Source organism: Procambarus clarkii, chromosome 13 (genome assembly GCF_040958095.1).
Source record: "Procambarus clarkii isolate CNS0578487 chromosome 13, FALCON_Pclarkii_2.0, whole genome shotgun sequence".
NCBI lineage: Eukaryota > Metazoa > Arthropoda > Malacostraca > Decapoda > Cambaridae > Procambarus > Procambarus clarkii.
In genome coordinates, this window is record NC_091162.1 from 14,783,626 (window position 1) to 14,801,307 (window position 17,682).

At 37.8% G+C, this 17,682-nt stretch overlaps 1 protein-coding gene across 11 annotated transcripts in view; it reads left to right on the top strand.

The window, feature by feature from the left end:
• The window catches only part of LOC123757133 (nahoda), a 290,479-nt gene that overhangs the window by 250,382 nt on the left and 22,415 nt on the right, over positions 1–17,682 (top strand). For 9 of the 11 annotated variants that reach the window (XM_045740555.2, XM_069323679.1, XM_045740557.2 and 6 more), the window contains 11 exons: positions 372–386; positions 508–559; positions 4,698–4,855; positions 5,988–6,224; positions 6,980–7,183; positions 7,562–7,773; positions 8,631–8,822; positions 9,302–9,452; positions 10,812–11,028; positions 11,997–12,094; positions 12,707–12,829. In XM_045740555.2, coding sequence (XP_045596511.1) covers positions 372–386; positions 508–559; positions 4,698–4,855; positions 5,988–6,224; positions 6,980–7,183; positions 7,562–7,773; positions 8,631–8,822; positions 9,302–9,452; positions 10,812–11,028; positions 11,997–12,094; positions 12,707–12,829 — 1,659 coding nt within the window. The remainder of the gene's footprint in view (positions 1–371; positions 387–507; positions 560–4,697; positions 4,856–5,987; positions 6,225–6,979; positions 7,184–7,561; positions 7,774–8,630; positions 8,823–9,301; positions 9,453–10,811; positions 11,029–11,996; positions 12,095–12,706; positions 12,830–17,682) is intronic. The other 2 variants (XM_069323681.1, XM_069323685.1) reach the window with 1 other exon arrangement.

Sequence of the window (17,682 nt, forward strand, 5' to 3'; positions counted from 1 at the left end):
TGCACAATTTTAATTTGATTTGCACTTTATTTTGACTGTATTTAATATATGCACCCGTATGGCCGACTCAATCTTGAGTGTCTTCGGCCAGAATTGTTCTACTGATTTTTTATAACCAGAGCAAGTTTTAAGTTCAATCTGATTTAATTTTGAATTCAAATAAAAGATATAAAATAGCAATTCATAAAATCATTGTGAATATTTTGTGTTTTGATTTACTGGTGAATCAGTAGAACAGCATTCCATGTCTTGCTCAAGAAATGAGTGCACTTCATCAGCTCTTCCTTGAGGTAGATATGTTGAGTATTTATCATGCACATATCATTACTTTCTTTTAGTTATATTAATTCTTTTAATTTCCTATTCTTCAGATGATGTTACCTCAGGTAATTATTGACTCTGCATGTTCTCCTTCAGTGGCTATATTGAAATATAATAACTATACATCTATACAAGTTACAGTAATTTGCAGTTATTGGTATTTTATTTTTGTCCAAATTTCATCAGATCGAGTCACTGGTCTTCTGGTACCAAGAGGGAAACGGGACACCCTTTCCAGGTAAAGAAACTTTGTTCATTTTACACAAGAAAATAACTTACATTCACCAAGGCCCTTGATGTGATATTAGTTGGAGTGACCAATAATTTTTGTTACAGTATATAGCATACTAGGAGGGGTAACGTGCTGCACCTGGACCACACTCTCCTGCCTTCCTTCCTTCCCTACTACCCCTCCCCTCTTCCCTCTCTTTTTCTTTTTTTTCTCTCCTCCTTACTTCCTCCTTTTCTCCACTCTCCAACTTTCTCCCCCAACATCTTCCCTCTCCTTCACTCACACCTCTTCTCCTCCCTTCGCCTCCCCTCTCCACCTACTCTCCCGCTCTTCAAACGTTCCCCGTCGCCCTTTTTCTTTTTCCTATCTCCCACTCCTTATCCTTTCTTCTCTTCCTCTTTAGAGAGAGAGAAGAAATTTCTTCAGAGATTTCTGTGAGTTATTCACCATCTCTGAGGGAGAGTGTGAAGATATCTAGGGACTCAGCCAGCCACTGTTCACAAATTAGGTTAGAGGGTGGGGGAGGGTCACTATTTGATCCGACCCCCCCCCTTCTTTTAATAGGACAATAGGATTGACCCCAACCAGCCACTGTCCATCCCATACATAAGAACATAAGAACATAAGAACAAAGGTAACTGCAGAAGGCCTATTGGCCCATACGAGGCAGCTCCTATTCTATAACCACCCAATCCCACTCATATACTTGTCCAACCCGTGCTTGAAACAATCGAGGGACCCCACCTCCACAATGTTACGCGGCAATTGGTTCCACAAATCAACAACCCTGTTACTGAACCAGTATTTACCCAAGTCTTTCCTAAATCTAAACTTATCCAATTTATATCCATTGTTTCGTGTTCTGTCCTGTGTTGATACTTTTAATACCCTATTAATATCCCCCCGGTTATGTCCATTCATCCACTTGTAAACCTCTATCATGTCACCCCTAACTCTTCGCCTTTCCAGTGAATGCAACTTAAGCTTTGTTAATCTTTCTTCATATGAAAGATTTCTAATTTGGGGAATTAACTTAGTCATCCTACGCTGGACACGTTCAAGTGAATTTATATCCATTCTATAATATGGCGACCAAAACTGAACTGCATAATCTAAATGGGGCCTAACTAGAGCAAGATATAGCTTGAGAACCACACCAGGTGTCTTGTTACTAACGCTGCGATTAATAAATCCAAGTGTCCGATTTGCCTTATTACGAACATTTATGCATTGATCCTTTTGTTTTAAATTCTTACTAATCATAACTCCCAGATCCCTTTCGCAATCCGACTTCGCAATCACAACACCATCTAGCTCGTATTTTGTAACTCTATCATCATTACCTAACCTCAGAACTTTACATTTATCAGCATTAAACTGCATCTGCCAATCCTTTGACCATTTCAAAACCCTATCTAGATCAACTTGAAGTGATAGTGAGTCCTCCTCCGAATTAATTTCCCTACCGATTTTCGTATCATCGGCAAATTTGCAAATGTTGCTACTCAAACCTGAATCTAAATCATTTATATATATTATAAACAACAGAGGTCCCAGGACAGAGCCTTGAGGCACTCCACTTACAACATTTTCCCACTCTGACTTGATTCCATTTATACTAACTCTGTTTCCTTTGGTATAGCCATGCCCTAATCCAGCTTAATATAGCACCCCCAATACCATGAGACTCTATTTTTTTAATCAGTCTTTCATGTGGCACTGTATCAAAAGCTTTGCTAAAGTCAAGGTATACAACATCGCAATCCTTACCACTATCAACTGCCTCAACAATGCTAGAATAAAAAGATAACAAATTTGTTAAACATGAACGGCCATTTATAAAACCATGTTGCGACTCAATTATTAATTTATGTTTTTCAAGATGAAGACGAATTTTATTTGCTATTATAGATTCGAGTAACTTTCCCACAATAGACGTTAGGCTAATTGGTCGATAGTTAGACGCAAGTGATCTATCTCCTTTCTTAAAAACTGGTATCACATTAGCAACTTTCCAAAACTCTGGCACTCTGCCTGACTCTATTGATTTATTAAATATGGTTGACAGTGGGTCACAAAGCTCCTCTTTGCATTCTTTAAGCACCCTAGCAAACACTTCATCCGGCCCTGGGGATTTGTTTGGTTTGAGTTTTACTATTTGTTTAAGAACATCCTCCCTGGTAACTGCTAAACTCGTCAACCTGTCCTCGTCCCCACCCACATAGACTTGTTCGGCTGAAGGCATATTGTTAAGTTCCTCTTTAGTAAATACAGATACAAAATATTTATTAAAAATACTACTCATCTCTTCATCACTATCTGTTATTTGACCTGTCTCAGTTTTTAATGGACCTATCCTTTCCCTAGTCTTAGTACGATATAACTGAAAAAACCCTTTAGGATTTGTCTTTGCTTGCCCTGCTATGCGAACTTCATAGTTTCTTTTTGCTTTCCTTATCTCTTTTTTAACATTTCTAACCAGTTGTACGAATTCCTGTTCTAAAGTGACCTCCCCATTTTTAATCCTTTTGTACCAAGCTCTCTTTTTACCTATAAGGTTCTTCAAATTCTTTGTTATCCACTTTGGGTCATTAGTATACGATCTATTCAATTTGTATGGTATACTACGTTCCTGTGCTTTGTTTAGAATATTCTTAAATAAGTTATATATTGAATCCACATCGAAATCCCCATTTAAGTCACCTATCGCTGGGTTCATGTCTCGCTCCAAGACCGGCCCACACCCCATACCCAAGCCTTTCCAATCAATTTGACCCAAAAAATTTCTTAGGCTATTAAAATCAGCTTTTCGGAAATCTGGCACTTTAACAGAATTTTCTCCTACTGGTCTATTCCATTCTATGCTAAATCTGATTGCTTTGTGATCACTGCTCCCTAGCTCACTCCCTATTTCGATGTCATTAATTTGCGTTTCCCTGTTAGTTAACACTAAATCTAAAATATTATTTTCCCGTGTTGGTTCCTTAATGTGTTGCCCCAGACTATTCACCCTGCAAAATTAGTTAAGGCCAATTTTGGATAAACTTGGACAGACAGAGAAGCAGACAGATATTCTCTCTTATAAATATAGAGTGAGAATCTTATGTACATGTTATGGGCTGAATTTTTGTAATATAACAGTGATGAATTATCACAATCACATACATTTTTGGCAGCACGAGAAATATTAGAGATGTTGACCTATGCTCTTTAAGGAGTTATCTACTAAATAGTAGTATCTAGTAGATAACTCCTTAGGAGAAGATACCATTGGGAGAAGAATAGGAAGGTTATCTAATGTATGGATTATTTTATATTACTGTAATTAGTTGTGAATATCTATATGGTTTTCAAAACTTTTAATTTCCTTGTCTTTATCAAGGAAAGTGGAGAAGTAATGCCTGTTTAAACCAAGCCACTGAAATATAATATATATATATATATTGGTGAAGATTGTTTGTAATTAAATTGATTTAGTACTTGTAACATTACCTTTTCATGTTGTACTTGGAAATTGGCCAGGATTTATTAAACATTTATTCAACCACTCACGAAACTTGTGCATCTTTCCCTAATCATGGCGGCTTTGTGTACATTTATAAATACTTTATGAACTCCAAAGCGCTACGAGGTTGATTTGACCAGACCACACAGTAGAAGGTGAAGGGACGATGTTTCGGTCCATCCTGGACCATTTTCAAGACAATCGACTTGAGAATGGTCCAGGACAGACCGAAACGTCGTTGTTCCTTCACCTTCTAGTGTGTGGTCTGGTCAAATTACTTTAGCCACGTTATTGTGACTCATCGCCTGCGCTACAAGGTTGTTTATAACACTAATAACCTTGGGTTGTAAAGTTTTGATGCTCATAAACCGTTAAATAAATGTAAACAAATCAACTGTGATTGAGGAAAGATGTACCTGTTTAAACCAAGGGACTTTATAAAATTTAATGCAGGTTCTGAATTTACCTGAATTTACCAGAGGGCCACTAATACTAGTGGCCTTGGCGAGGACAGGAAGCTGGCGTCTTGTCAAAGGTCCCCCTCAGTGGTTCTCTAAGTGGTAGCGTAACTGCTTGATGTATCCTGGCCCTTATTTCTATTTGATGATCTTTTAACAAAATTTGCTTCATAAACTCTAGGAAAGCTCGGTTTGCTGTTCCACTCTTGAAAGCTGCAGATAACTCTTCAAATGGAACAACAAGTTCACAAGTGAAAGCTGAGGCGGACGCTGAACCAGAGGCAGAGGCCGAAGCAAAGGCAGAAGCAGAACCTGAGGCAGAAGCAAAAGCTAAATCTGGTTAGTTTGTACTGAATATATGTAGAGAAACAGACATACAGTATAATATAGATACAACAGAGAATACTTCACAATGGCTTAAAACTAGACACCCAACACACACAAGCATATATGAAATAAAAATGACAATGAACAAATCCATGAGGACCGTGATGAGGGTTCGAACCTACATCCGGGATGATCCCAGACAAAAATGAAAAGTGTATGTAAAAATGACAATGTTTTGGTCCGTCCGTAACCTTTATAAAATTTAAACTAAGCAATAAAGGAAGAGGCAACCATTATAATGCAAGGGGGAAGATGAGGTGAAAAGACATGAGGGGAAAGGGGAGAAGTAAAGCATGAAAACTGAGATAATGACAGCTTCCTATGAGAAGACAGAAAAACTAAACAAAGTAAGCAGAAAAGGGAAGGTGAGTAAATGTGATAAATAAATAAAGGAGAAATAAGACAGAGAGAACCAAATTAGAGATGAGGGTCCAGGACGGACCAGAAAGTTGTCACATTCATTTCGTTTTATGTGTGGGATTGGGTTGTGTTTTTATAGATGCTGTACTTATGCATTATTGAATATTATTTGAGAATGTTAATTCAATGATTGTAGCACAACTCTCTCTGCTCTGCTTATTATGATCATGACTTTGGAAGTAAGATGAAAATTGAACACTGGAAAGTTTATTTTACAATTTTAAAGGGCCTGATGTGTCGCTAAAAGATGTGTTTCACTGAATTTAGGGTCTGTTGGGCGAATTGTGTATCAAAGCATGGGAGACAAGCCTGAAGCGAATGGTTCTCTACATTACCCATCCTTCCTTACTCTATCCTTCCCTTCCTTACCCCACTTTCCTCAACCTTTCGCTACTCTCCCCTCCCCTACCCTACCCGTCCCACAACTGGTTTTACTATAACGTTTAGACAAAATTTTAATAATGTTAATATTTAGCAAAAGATACATTATCTGATTGAAAGCTTTAAACTTTATAGATACTATAATGTTACATAATGAAAATTTAGTTTTTTATTACATTTTTATCAGTATTCTTTGTAGAGTGCTTTACTCTTGCTACTAGAGAGACAAGTTTTGTTATGTAAGAGTCTATGAAAAGTGGTAAAAGGTTTCATTTTGTTTCAGAGCCTGTGAGTGGTGCTTCTCCATTCGTTCCTAAAGGGGATTTTCATGCTATGGACTGCACAGATATTATTATGGGTTCTGCAGTTGCCCACTATTATCGTATTGAAGATTATTATACCCGTGACCGCTCCACTCCGAAGGTCGATCGCTACTGGGGTGGCGACGATTCCCTTACTGCAGCGCTGGGTTGGGAAGTTGATGGAGTGACAACAATTTTGTTCAGGAGAAAGCTTGATGGTAAGAATTTTTTATCATTCCCAAGATGAAACCTTGCAGTACACCACTTTTAAAATATTTCCGGGCAGATTCGTTGGCATTCAAGATATGACTTTTTCTTTGTTTTAACCATTGTTTTATCATTCAAACATTTTGCCATTTATTCCATGTGCTTGCAATTTTTTTGCTAGTCTTTCATGTGGTACCTTATCAAAAAGCTTGTTGACTCCTAGAAAAATAGTCAACATCCCCTTGTGAATGTGGTGAGGGTACCCCCATTGAAGTAGGGGAGGGGGGGGGGATCCCCCCCCCCCCCCCTTGTCTTGGAATATGCCCTGCCCTGGCCTTTGGACCCTTAATGATTTGACCTTAGAGAGCAACTAACTTAGGTTGCCGGTCAGCCGAGCTGACAGCACACTGGACTTGTGATCCTGTGGTCCTGGGTTCGATCCCAGGCGCTGGCAAGAAACAATGGGCAGAGTTTCTTTCACCCTATGCCCCTGTTACCTAGCAGTAAAATAGGTACCTGTGTGTTAGTCAGCTGTCACAGGCTGCTTCCTGGGGGTGGAGGCCTGGTTGAGGACCGGGCCGCGGGGACACTAAAAAAAGCCCCGAAATCATCTCAAGATAACCTCAAGATAGGTGCTTAGAAAGGTGCTTTTCATGTGTTGTACATTTTTGTTGCTTGAAGAGTGTGTGGAAATTCTTATTACATATTCATTATGGTAATTAATAATCTTTTCTACAATGACAGTATTTACATCTTTTACCTACAGCTACCCATCCAACTGACCACCCTATTACAAATTCTCTCATGCACGTCATCTGGGCTCGAGGACAAGAGGCAGGAATGTATGTCCATTCGCCCAAATCTGGCCTTGAGTCAGGTTCTGCGAGTGTCCCAGATTTCTATCGTCCCGATGAATTTAAGTACCATGGCAAGAAAGGGCAGAGAGGCGTTGTTTCAATGAATTTCTTAGGTAAATATTTAAATATATGTATTTAAGTCTATAAAAGGAATGTACAGGGTTCAAGTGTTGGTTGGACTTACTTGTTCCATACAGGAAAAGAGCCTCATATAATAAGCATATATATATTAAGTTACCATCTTAAGTTATTTTATAATATTAGAAGTGTCTAATCCTATAAAGAGTGAGTATAAGAAGATTATTTGTAAAAAAATCTGTAAAAAAGAACTATTATTTGTATTTTCCATATATAGTAGTGTGTCATGAAAACCATATTGATATAAACCCCTTTCCTTATTTCTTTTATTCACCAGATGTATCTTTAATTATAAAAAATGTAAAGATCTTAACTGAAAACATTTTCTATTTTTAATTTAAATTAATTTGCAGAGAAATTTTCCGAGCCAGCGGAAGGCAAAAAAGACGAGATCAACTGGTGTGGAGATCACTGGAAATACCCAGGACATTGTACTCCTGGTAAAGACTGCGAGTACTATGCCAAGTGGGAATACTTTGAGCAAACAGATGAAATTAAATTTACCATCCAGACTACTGACGGGAATCACTGGACTGGAATTGGTTTCTCTGACAATACGAGGATGGTCAGTACTACTACAGTTGGGGGTCTCATAGTACAGTTGGCCTTATTCTTGACTCACAATTGAGGAGTCTTCAATTCCTGGGGGAAAAAGAGGGAACAGAAATAGTTGAGCATGTTTCCTCTCACCTAAGTGCCTTTCTGTTCACCTAGCAGTTATAGGTACCTGAGAGTTAAGCAACTGATGTGGGCTGCATGCTCGGGAAGGTCAATAGTTTGGCCTAGGGGGGTACTTTGATGCAAGCCTAGAGTGTAATATGTATATACTGTAATAAACTGTAATATATATTATATATATATATATATAATATATATACATACATACATACAGGGTTCTTGTCCCCGATAACAGAAATTACATTTTTTAATAAGATACTTAATAATTAAGTTTGTAAAGGTAATTAAGTGGAGAGGTTTTTGAATAATATAAATACAAGCACAGGTATACTCTTAAACTAATTACTGTATGTAAAGTATCATTGTTGCTCTAAATATTTAACTTCTCTTGCAGTTACAGCCCCGCTCCTGTGCCAGGTAAATCCACTACGGGCTCACCATAGCCCGTGCTACTTGGGACTTTTTGTTCCGAGTCGCTGAATCTAACACAACAACACCACAACTCTTGTGAACTGTTTTGAGGAATAAATGTCACACTTTGTTAAGAAATTTATGATAAATCGGCTGTTTTAGGATTTTAATGTACTGTATCTCTTGTAAAAAACAAAGTTATTTGGAGACATTACTTTTATTATGTCAGGGATACTCTACAGTATAAATACCATATATATACTGTATAATGTAGAATATGAACTTGTAATAAATATAAGAAGCATAAATATATGAAACTCTTGTCCCGTACAGCCACTGACTGATGCAGTGATAGGTTGGGTGCAGCCTTCAGGCAGTTACTTTATGTTTGATGCTTGGTGTCATTCCTATGCCTCTCCTAACATTGATCAGGGCCAAGGCATTAGGAATCAGACAGGTTACAATGAAAATGGAATCTCCACCATCAGCTTCGTGAGGAACAGAATATCGAAAGATACTGAATATGTAAGTCTTTAAATGTATTATTATCAAGTTTTTGGTATAATGTAGTAATTATTGTAGGCGAGCAAAGGGAAGTAAAGTTTACTGATTTTGCAAATTTCACACTCAGAATACTGGTACAGTATATGTTTCTGGTAATTATGACAGGAGCCTTCCTGATAAATGCAGATTTTACATTTAGTTCTGTTTATTCACTATTAAGTGGGAACCACAAATTCCCGCATTTAAGTGGGAATTTGCAGTTGCAAAAATATTTATTTTCCCAAATACTGTAAATTGTAGTACATAAATTGCATAGCTATAAAATACATTTGATGCACTAAAGCCATAATTGCATCAAATGGCACTTGTGGCTATCAACAGTGTTGTTAAAGTCTTGATTTTCTAAAGAATTCTTTACAACATATGTAATTTTTTAAATAAGCCATTTGTTAAAAGTACCTAACTTGCAATATATAACTAACATTTCCTTTGTGTTTCAGGATCTGAGCTTTACTGATGAGAAGTGTCTCCACATGGTATTCCCCACTAAGGGCGGAACTTATGACTCTAAGAATAAGAGAACAAGAAAGCATTTAGCGACTCCTACAATTTCCACAGAAAGAGTTTGCATTCGCTCTTGTTCCAAATATGGTTAGTGTGAACTCTAAGGGTTAGGTGCAGTATGTTTAATATAACATTTTCTAGTGTCAATTATGGTTAGTATAAGTCTACACAAGTACCAAATATGGTTAGTGTAATGTCTATCCAAGTTTCAGGTGTAGTTAGTATCAAGTATGCTTGTCATAATAGTTATTAGTAAGCCTTCTTGAATGTCAAGCGTAGTTACTATGACATCTGCTAAAATATCCCACAAACTACACTGATTAATTCATTGGCGAACTCATCACCACTGATCCCTCCTTTATGTTGAATTGGGAGGCAAGAATTACCGGTAATAACAAAGAAGTGGTACTGATCATTGTTCAAGGTGCAGGACACTCCTCGGCTACTTGTGGTCGGTCTCGAGTCCGTTGTTGATGTTACGATGTGCATTAAATTATTTAACTAGCTCATCAAGATGGTAGCTTGCTTAGCTAAATGAATTGTGGGATTCAGTCCCTGAGTCCATTATGTGCCTCTGTAACCCTTTCCACTACCGCCCACAAGATGGGTATGGGGTGAATAATAAATGAACTAAACTGACTCTTCGACTGAGTCTAGCATAAATATATACAAGGCTTCATGATTAAGGCATTGATTAATTTTCATAATACAGTAAAAACGATAATAATACAGTAATAATGTTTACTTAGGCGAGAGTACATAAAAACAGTACTTGAACAGTGGGAACACATAAATAACATAAATACAGTATCTAAGGTCACTAATGAATTACATGTAATATTTAGAGCATTTTGGGAATATACCTTTCTATAGAATTCTTTACAACATAATGTTTGTAAATAAGCCATTTGTAAAATAGTAACTAACAGCATATGCAGAAATTATATCCGACTGAAGTAATTACTGTACCATATTGAGGTCGTCATAATGTCTTGCAACTACTGTACATTTGTAAATAACAAGAAGATTAACATCTAATATAGTTATTACAGAACCTGCCTGTGTATTTTCTGTAGCTAACCTGTAATTTGTCCATGTCAAATATGGTTAATGTTCAGTCTGCATGTGACATATACAGTATTGCTAATAACTTTTTATCACTACAACATACAACAACACTTGCTACAACAGTGTGTAAAATGGAGTTCACTTCAAGCACTTATTCATTTGGCCCTCATAAATATAAGTAATCATCTTTGCCTACGACACATGCAATGTTAGACAGCCTTCTTAAAAGACAGTTAGATACTTGGCCCTTTGAAAACAAATATAACTGGTATATGTGGACTATTGAAAAGAGTAATACATAATTGTGACTCTTAGTTACTGTAATTGTTTCATAAATATACTGTACTGTATATAAATGGGACATCTTGTGTGACACAGGTGGAGCTGATGGACGGCCATTTGTGTACACCACAACACCACGTCCACCTCTGCTGCACTATGCCGTGGAGATCATGTTGACCAATGTTGGGAGTAATTACCAGATCCCCCAGCAGGGATCAACAGCATGGCGACAGCTGACTGATAGCTTGCGGTCCTCCATGGACGGAGCACTTGAAACTGTTCCTGGATATCAAGCAAGTGATCTCACCGACTTGTAAGTTTATTTTTGCTTTGGTATAAAAGTTTTTCTATCATTAGCAAGGATATCATTTTGTAATTTTATGATTTTTGTTTAACCATGTTCTTTGAAAGTAGACTAAAAGCACGAGTCTTAACTTCTCGCATCATGTGGCACCCATTCCATATACTTACTGGATATTTAGTTACTCCATAACTAAACATATTTTTGTTACACCTGTTTTTTTTTATCACATCAGTGTACATGTTCTGGCCTTGGGTATTGTATTCATCACCCGCACACTACAAACTACTGTGCCTACACTAGAGTGCATGGGGGGTTATATGTCAAACTTGGACTGGCTTCAGTGAAGCCTCCAGACTTCTGTGGATTCAGTGGAATCCCAGGTTGTATAACTTGTGCCATGTCATGGTACAGGGGGTAAGTTGTGTGGCTGGGAGTGCCCTGATCGCTGGTTGAAATCATCTCAGTGCTTCTGTTGATTTTGTCTTTGATATACAGTATATCATGTTAGTGTAATTTTTGTTTGAATAATAATAATAATAACAATACTGTAATAATAATAATATTAGTAATAATAATAATAATATTTTGTTTAAGCAAGAATAGATACATATATAATATATATAAAATACATGAAGAGTGCAGGAGTCATAGGTAAGACAAGTAAATGCCTTAAATCCACAATTAATTTTGAAACATTTTGGATATGTGATGTAGATAACATTGATGAATCAAATGGCAAAGGCTAATTTTACTTTTACTATACTAAATACAGTCATCACATCAATAATCCTACCACTAATAAAAGATTTAAAAAAGACAAGTAAGTGAAAGACCTTCGAGATGGACAGAAGGAAATGATGATTTAGTTTGAGGATTTTCAACACGTTACTCATCAACTTTTCTGTTATAGTACTGTATCATGATTGACTGTGTTGCTCAGTGGCAAGATTAATGATGGCTTGTACCCCCATACACAGACAATTTGACGGCAAAGGTAAACTCTTGACCAAGATGCAAGTTGTGTTGGACAAAACTGTGCACGAGGCAAAAGTTGGAGAAGTTCCTCCTCCGAAAGGTACAGTAAGAATTGACCTCTCTTGCCCTTATGGCTGTTCTTCTTTCATATTGTTATTTATGTTTTATTAATTAGAAAATTTAAGTTGATAAATTATCATAAGGGTAGATAATTTTTTATTTGTAATTTAACTAGACTGCTGAGCAGGTTGTGCACTGTTAGGGAAAGACCACATTTGATGGACATGTGGGATCACAAGGGAGAACTATTACATCGCTATGAGCTTATATGAAATGCACCACTTACCAGGTATTCTGAGTAGGATTAATCATATCTCCAGTAATGGCCCATCACTTTCAATGACTTGACAGGGACCACTTGAAAAGTCTCCTTTACTGCCAGTGATTACTAGCATATCTGGTGCCTGATTGGCCATGATCTTTGGTCACAACACACAGGATCTTACCTCAGGGGGCATCTGGATTGCACAAATGAGGAAGGTGTTTTTCATAGTCATTCAGTAATAATTGGATCATACTTATTATTATTGTATATATTATAAAATTCTGTACTTTTTACTTAAGTTATTGTGAGTGTTGAGCAGTATATATTGCTTAAGTTTCTTACATTTTTGCAGATGACAAATAATTTACATTTTCTACATTAACACAGATGAGGCAGGAGAAGTGGGGGACGAGTCAATGGTGAGGAGAGTTTTGAGGGAAGCTGTCGAACGTGGGTCTATTGGATCCCTGCAGGTTGATCCTCAGTTCCTTCGAGTCAGTCGCCTACACGGTACGCTGCCCATGCCAAATATTTCCTTTCAGGATCCTTCAGGTGACAGGGTTTTCCAGGAGCCTTCTTTCATCATTGCTCCTGGGTCCTTTGGAGCCGGTCCACGGTTGCCAGTACATAGACCATCTAGTTTTCTTACTCCAAGGAATCCAAGTCACAGGTATGCCCCCGGGCAACAAACAGAATCAGAGTCAGAGCCACACCTTGAGCCAGAGTCAGAGCCACACCCTGAGCCAGAGTCAGAGCCACACCCTGAGCCAGAGTCAGAGCCACTTCCTGAGTCAGAAACTGAGCCACATTTTGAGTCAGAATCGCAGTCTCATTCCAAGCCAGAGTCAGAGCCACATCCTGAGCCAGAGTCAGAGCCACATCCTGAGCCAGAGTCAGAGCCACATCCTGAGCCAGAGTCAGAGTCACATCCTGAGCCAGAATCAGGATCAAATTCCAAGCCAGAATCAGAATCAAATTCTGAGCCAGAATCAGAACTATATCCTAAGCTACAATCAGAGTTACATCCTGAGTCTGAATCTGATTTATATCCTGATTCAGAACATGTTCCTGAGTTAGAATCAGTATCAGGGAGCGAGTCTCATTATCAATCTGGAAATCGGTATGATCAGCCTGCATCAGAGAATATCTCTTCATTGGAGTTGGCACAGGATGAGTACCCATCTGACCAACCACCTCCAGAACATCAGCCTTCTCACCAATCGGTCCCGGGCCTAAAGCCGTATTATCGTTCTTCAGCAGCAGGGGTTCTGCCACCACATAAACCAACACAAAATGAACAACCCCTCTTCTTCCCAGGTCATCAGCCTTCATATCTAGCAGTTCCATCAAGTCTGCCACAGAATGTTAAAGACAACCAAGGAACAAGTGGGATAAGAGGTGTTAGTAATAGAGTTCCCTATGTTAATGGAGTTCCTGGGCGAATAACGTGGAGCAGACTCACATTTTCCCCACTGGCTGTCAGACAGCTTCCTCAGTCGGAGAACTCCGAGATGTCATCTGGGTCGTACACCCCATATGACCCTCCTGGGGCACAATATCATCTAGTTATCTAGCCTTTGTGCAGAAGGGGAATGTTTTGCACAATTCAAGATATGAAACTAAGCAATTCTGACTAAAAGATAATATCAGACAGGTAAACGATGCTGATGAGTGATTCACAAAATTTCAGTAGGCCGTTTGAGCAAAACTGATTTGATCTTGGAACAGGGTTAACTTAGTATTCTGTAATAAAGGAATGGAGAGTTATCTTGTGATCAATCAAGGGGTGTTACTTTTGTGAGCAATACAACATGTTCCAGGGTAGCAAAGATAGAATTTTGTTTTGTTTGTCAATTTATTCATGCTTATTTGCTTGTGCTCTGTTAAGTAAATGATAATGAAACCTAAATGGGAAACATAAACATGTTAAACATATCAAAACACACTTAAGTAAACAACGTAAAAATATAGACAATGAGTTACAATAACGTGGCGAAGATACAATGATCAAAGCACAGATCAGAAAAACTTTCTGTGAAATTCTCTTTTTTATTAGAAAGAAGATGGCATTAGTAGGTAGTAAAATTCAAATATAGGATTGTTTTTTATTAGGATATTGTCAGACTATTCAGATACTCATTGTGAATGTTGACGAGATGAACAAGTAACAAGGGGGAAAACGTGCAGAGAAGATAACAAATATTATTAGATCACTTTAGCCTATGAGCCTATTTGATGAGTAGGTTACACTTGGTTATAAGACGGTCAGTGTAAGTCGGTCACAAAGCAGAAGGAAAGTTTGATTGAGGAGTAGTGTTGTTTGAGGTGTTATTAGTAGTCCAGTAAGAGGAACTGTAGTATGGTTGCAAGACTGGCTTCTTTACGAGAACATTTATTGGCCAGTCAGTAGGGCTACGGCTTAGGTTGTGCTTGATAAAAGAAATACATACAGCCATTTATATATCAGAAATTTTCCCATTTATGTTCCATTATCAATTTTTAGTTGTTAATGGGACTGTTTTTTGCTTTATTATTGGTGATGGCAAGTACTGTATTTAATTTAAATATGATTTTGGGCATTAATTACCAAATCATTGTTATGCATGTAACCCATATAAATATTACTTTAGTATATTATAAGGTAATTTGTGCACCTGGTACAGTTGACATTGTTGTCATTGGTAGTCAGGAAATGTTCACTGTGAGGAAATGTGACCCTCAAGACTGGTTTATTTTTAGCTGTGAAATTATCTATTGTAGGACAAAATATTTGTTGTATTTACATCCACTTGCTGCTGTATTCATGTACACTTGCTGTTGTATTCACATCTGCTAGCTGTTGTATTCATGTCTGCTTGCTGTTGTATTCACGTTTGCTTGCTGTTGTCTGCTTGCTGTTGTATTCACGTCTGCTTGCTGTTGTATTCACGTCTGCTTGCTGTTGTATTCACATCTGCTTGCTGTTGTACTCACATCTGCTTGCTGTTGTATTCACGTCTGCTTGCTGTTGTATTCACATCAGCTTTGTTGTATTCATGTCTGCTTCGTCTGCTTTCTGTTGTATTTAAGTTTGCTTACTGTTGTATTCACATCTGCTTGCTGTTGTAGTCACATCTGCTTGCTGCTTCATTCATGCCCACTTTGTGCTGTATTCACATGCACGTGCTGCTAACTGCTTAGGAAAGAGCACCTTTTTGTTCCTTCACTGCAAATGAAGCTTAATTAACACCTTAATGGATTGTACTTTTAAGTAGAAGCATAATTTGCACCCAGATTTAATTCCCTGTCAAACCTCTCTTTCTTAATCACATTTAATATTTCAAAAAGGTAGGTAATTTCCTGTTTATTGATGGAGCTACCATTTCAAGAATTTTTTCCTTAACTAGGCAATGAGGCTTCTATTCATACTTGATACAATGTCTTAACTTGATTAGGGTCCAGGATGGACTGAAACCAGATGTTTTGGAAATTAGAATTATATATTTAAATAATTTAATAGATACAGTAATACGCAATAATTTAGGCCGAGATAAAGTGAGTCAGTAGGGAAGGATCTTGTTAAACCTACAATTACAGTATTCATTTTTAAATTATTTGCATGTACAGTACAACGAGAGTACTAAGTGGCTGGCTGTCTGCCTGCTTATTTGTTCTGTCAGGCTGACAGTCGGGTTTTTCTTTATAGGAAAAATATATATATTCAAGAGTTCTTACATTCTTGTACAGCCACTTGGACGCATAACATTTCGAGCAGGTCCTTAATCCTATTTTCCCCGGAATATGACCTCATCAAAAGATGAGGTTGCTTGGCTAGCCAGGCCCATACGGCCTGGCTCATATGCAGTTACTCTTTGACTATGTTTGATCAATAATGGTATGAATGTTGACCCTGTGAAGAAAGGGTCTGCATTACATCGTCACATACAATGAGTGTACTGTACTACAGTCTACACGGTATTGTTATTATTTTATTTCTAATTAAATTAATCGAAGTGTAGGATTTGGTGATAATGATTATTTTGGTCTGCATGGTTATTGCAAACTTCATTCATAAATACAGTGTACTTATTATTCATGATAATTGCTGTTATATGAATGAAGGTTTTTGTTTCTATGTTTTGTTGAATCTCTTAATTCAAATTTTTGTCCAGTAAGCCATATCCTGAATTTGTCTTCAGAATTTGTAACACCATACTCATTCTAACCAATATTTGTGATCTTGAATATTTATTGGTTATTTTGAGCTAGTAAGATGCAATAAACTGTTTTCTTATAAGGCTTATATATATATATTTGGAAAAGGTGCTTTGGGGCTCCTCTTGCTTTCTGTGTAAGGATGGATTCTTAGCTCTTCTGAAGTCTGTGCACAAACAAATGTCTCTTATCTTGTTTAAGTTTAATAAAATATGTCATTATTTTATATTGATATAAATAATAATTTAAATTACCCATTTAATGAAATTTAGTATATTACATCTGTGTTCGGAATTTTTCAAATTACATGGACCATTTTCTAAGCCTGCCTCGGTTGCTTCACTCGGCAGATGGAGGATCCACCCATGACATAGTTCACATGCAGTGAGCAGTATCATGGGTGGATCCCTCACCTTTTCAAATGGTCTTTCCATGCAGTTTAAGGGCGAAGATAGTAGAGAGCAGTGGTGAATGACACCAACAAGAGATTCTACTCACTATGGTACTACAGAGCTAAGTAGCTGGCAAACCTCATTCTTTGCCTTGCATCTACTTGCTTCACTTTGTAGCTTTGCAAAGGCTGGCTCAGTTAATTTGAGTAATTTTTCCTCGAGACTTCATCTCCACATAGTGAGCTCCATTGCTTTCTTGTTTGCTTCCCTGTGTACAGTAGTGCCTAGTCGTTTGGCCAGATATCACATGCCTGCTTGGGTGTCCGGGTCTCAAATAAAGTTTGGTGGCTCGTTCAGCCCATACGGCCACCGGGCTGTGTGGCTGCTAGTGTCTTACTAGTGTGCATAGCACTAATTGCCTTTCTTTTCTCTTGCCAATAATTGTTTGATGGAGGTGCTGAGTTTCAATTTTAATTTATTTTCCATCATAATGCGTATTATCTTGTGATGGGATTGAGCTCTGCTTTCCACTGTCCTCCTGCCCCTAAACTCTGTGACAAGACCATTGGAAAGATTCCTTGTTGTGGTGGAGCTCAAATTCAATGAGGCCTTGGCTAGGGTAGCAACCGAGGGGGTGCTCAAAAGGGAATATTTCACTTCTCTCAACACTTCTCCAGTGTACTGTATGAAAATTTTTAGGTTATCTGTTGAAGAGTACATTTGTTTGTGTGTGTGCATGTGTGTATTTAGTGTTATAAATCCGTACACCGTACCACC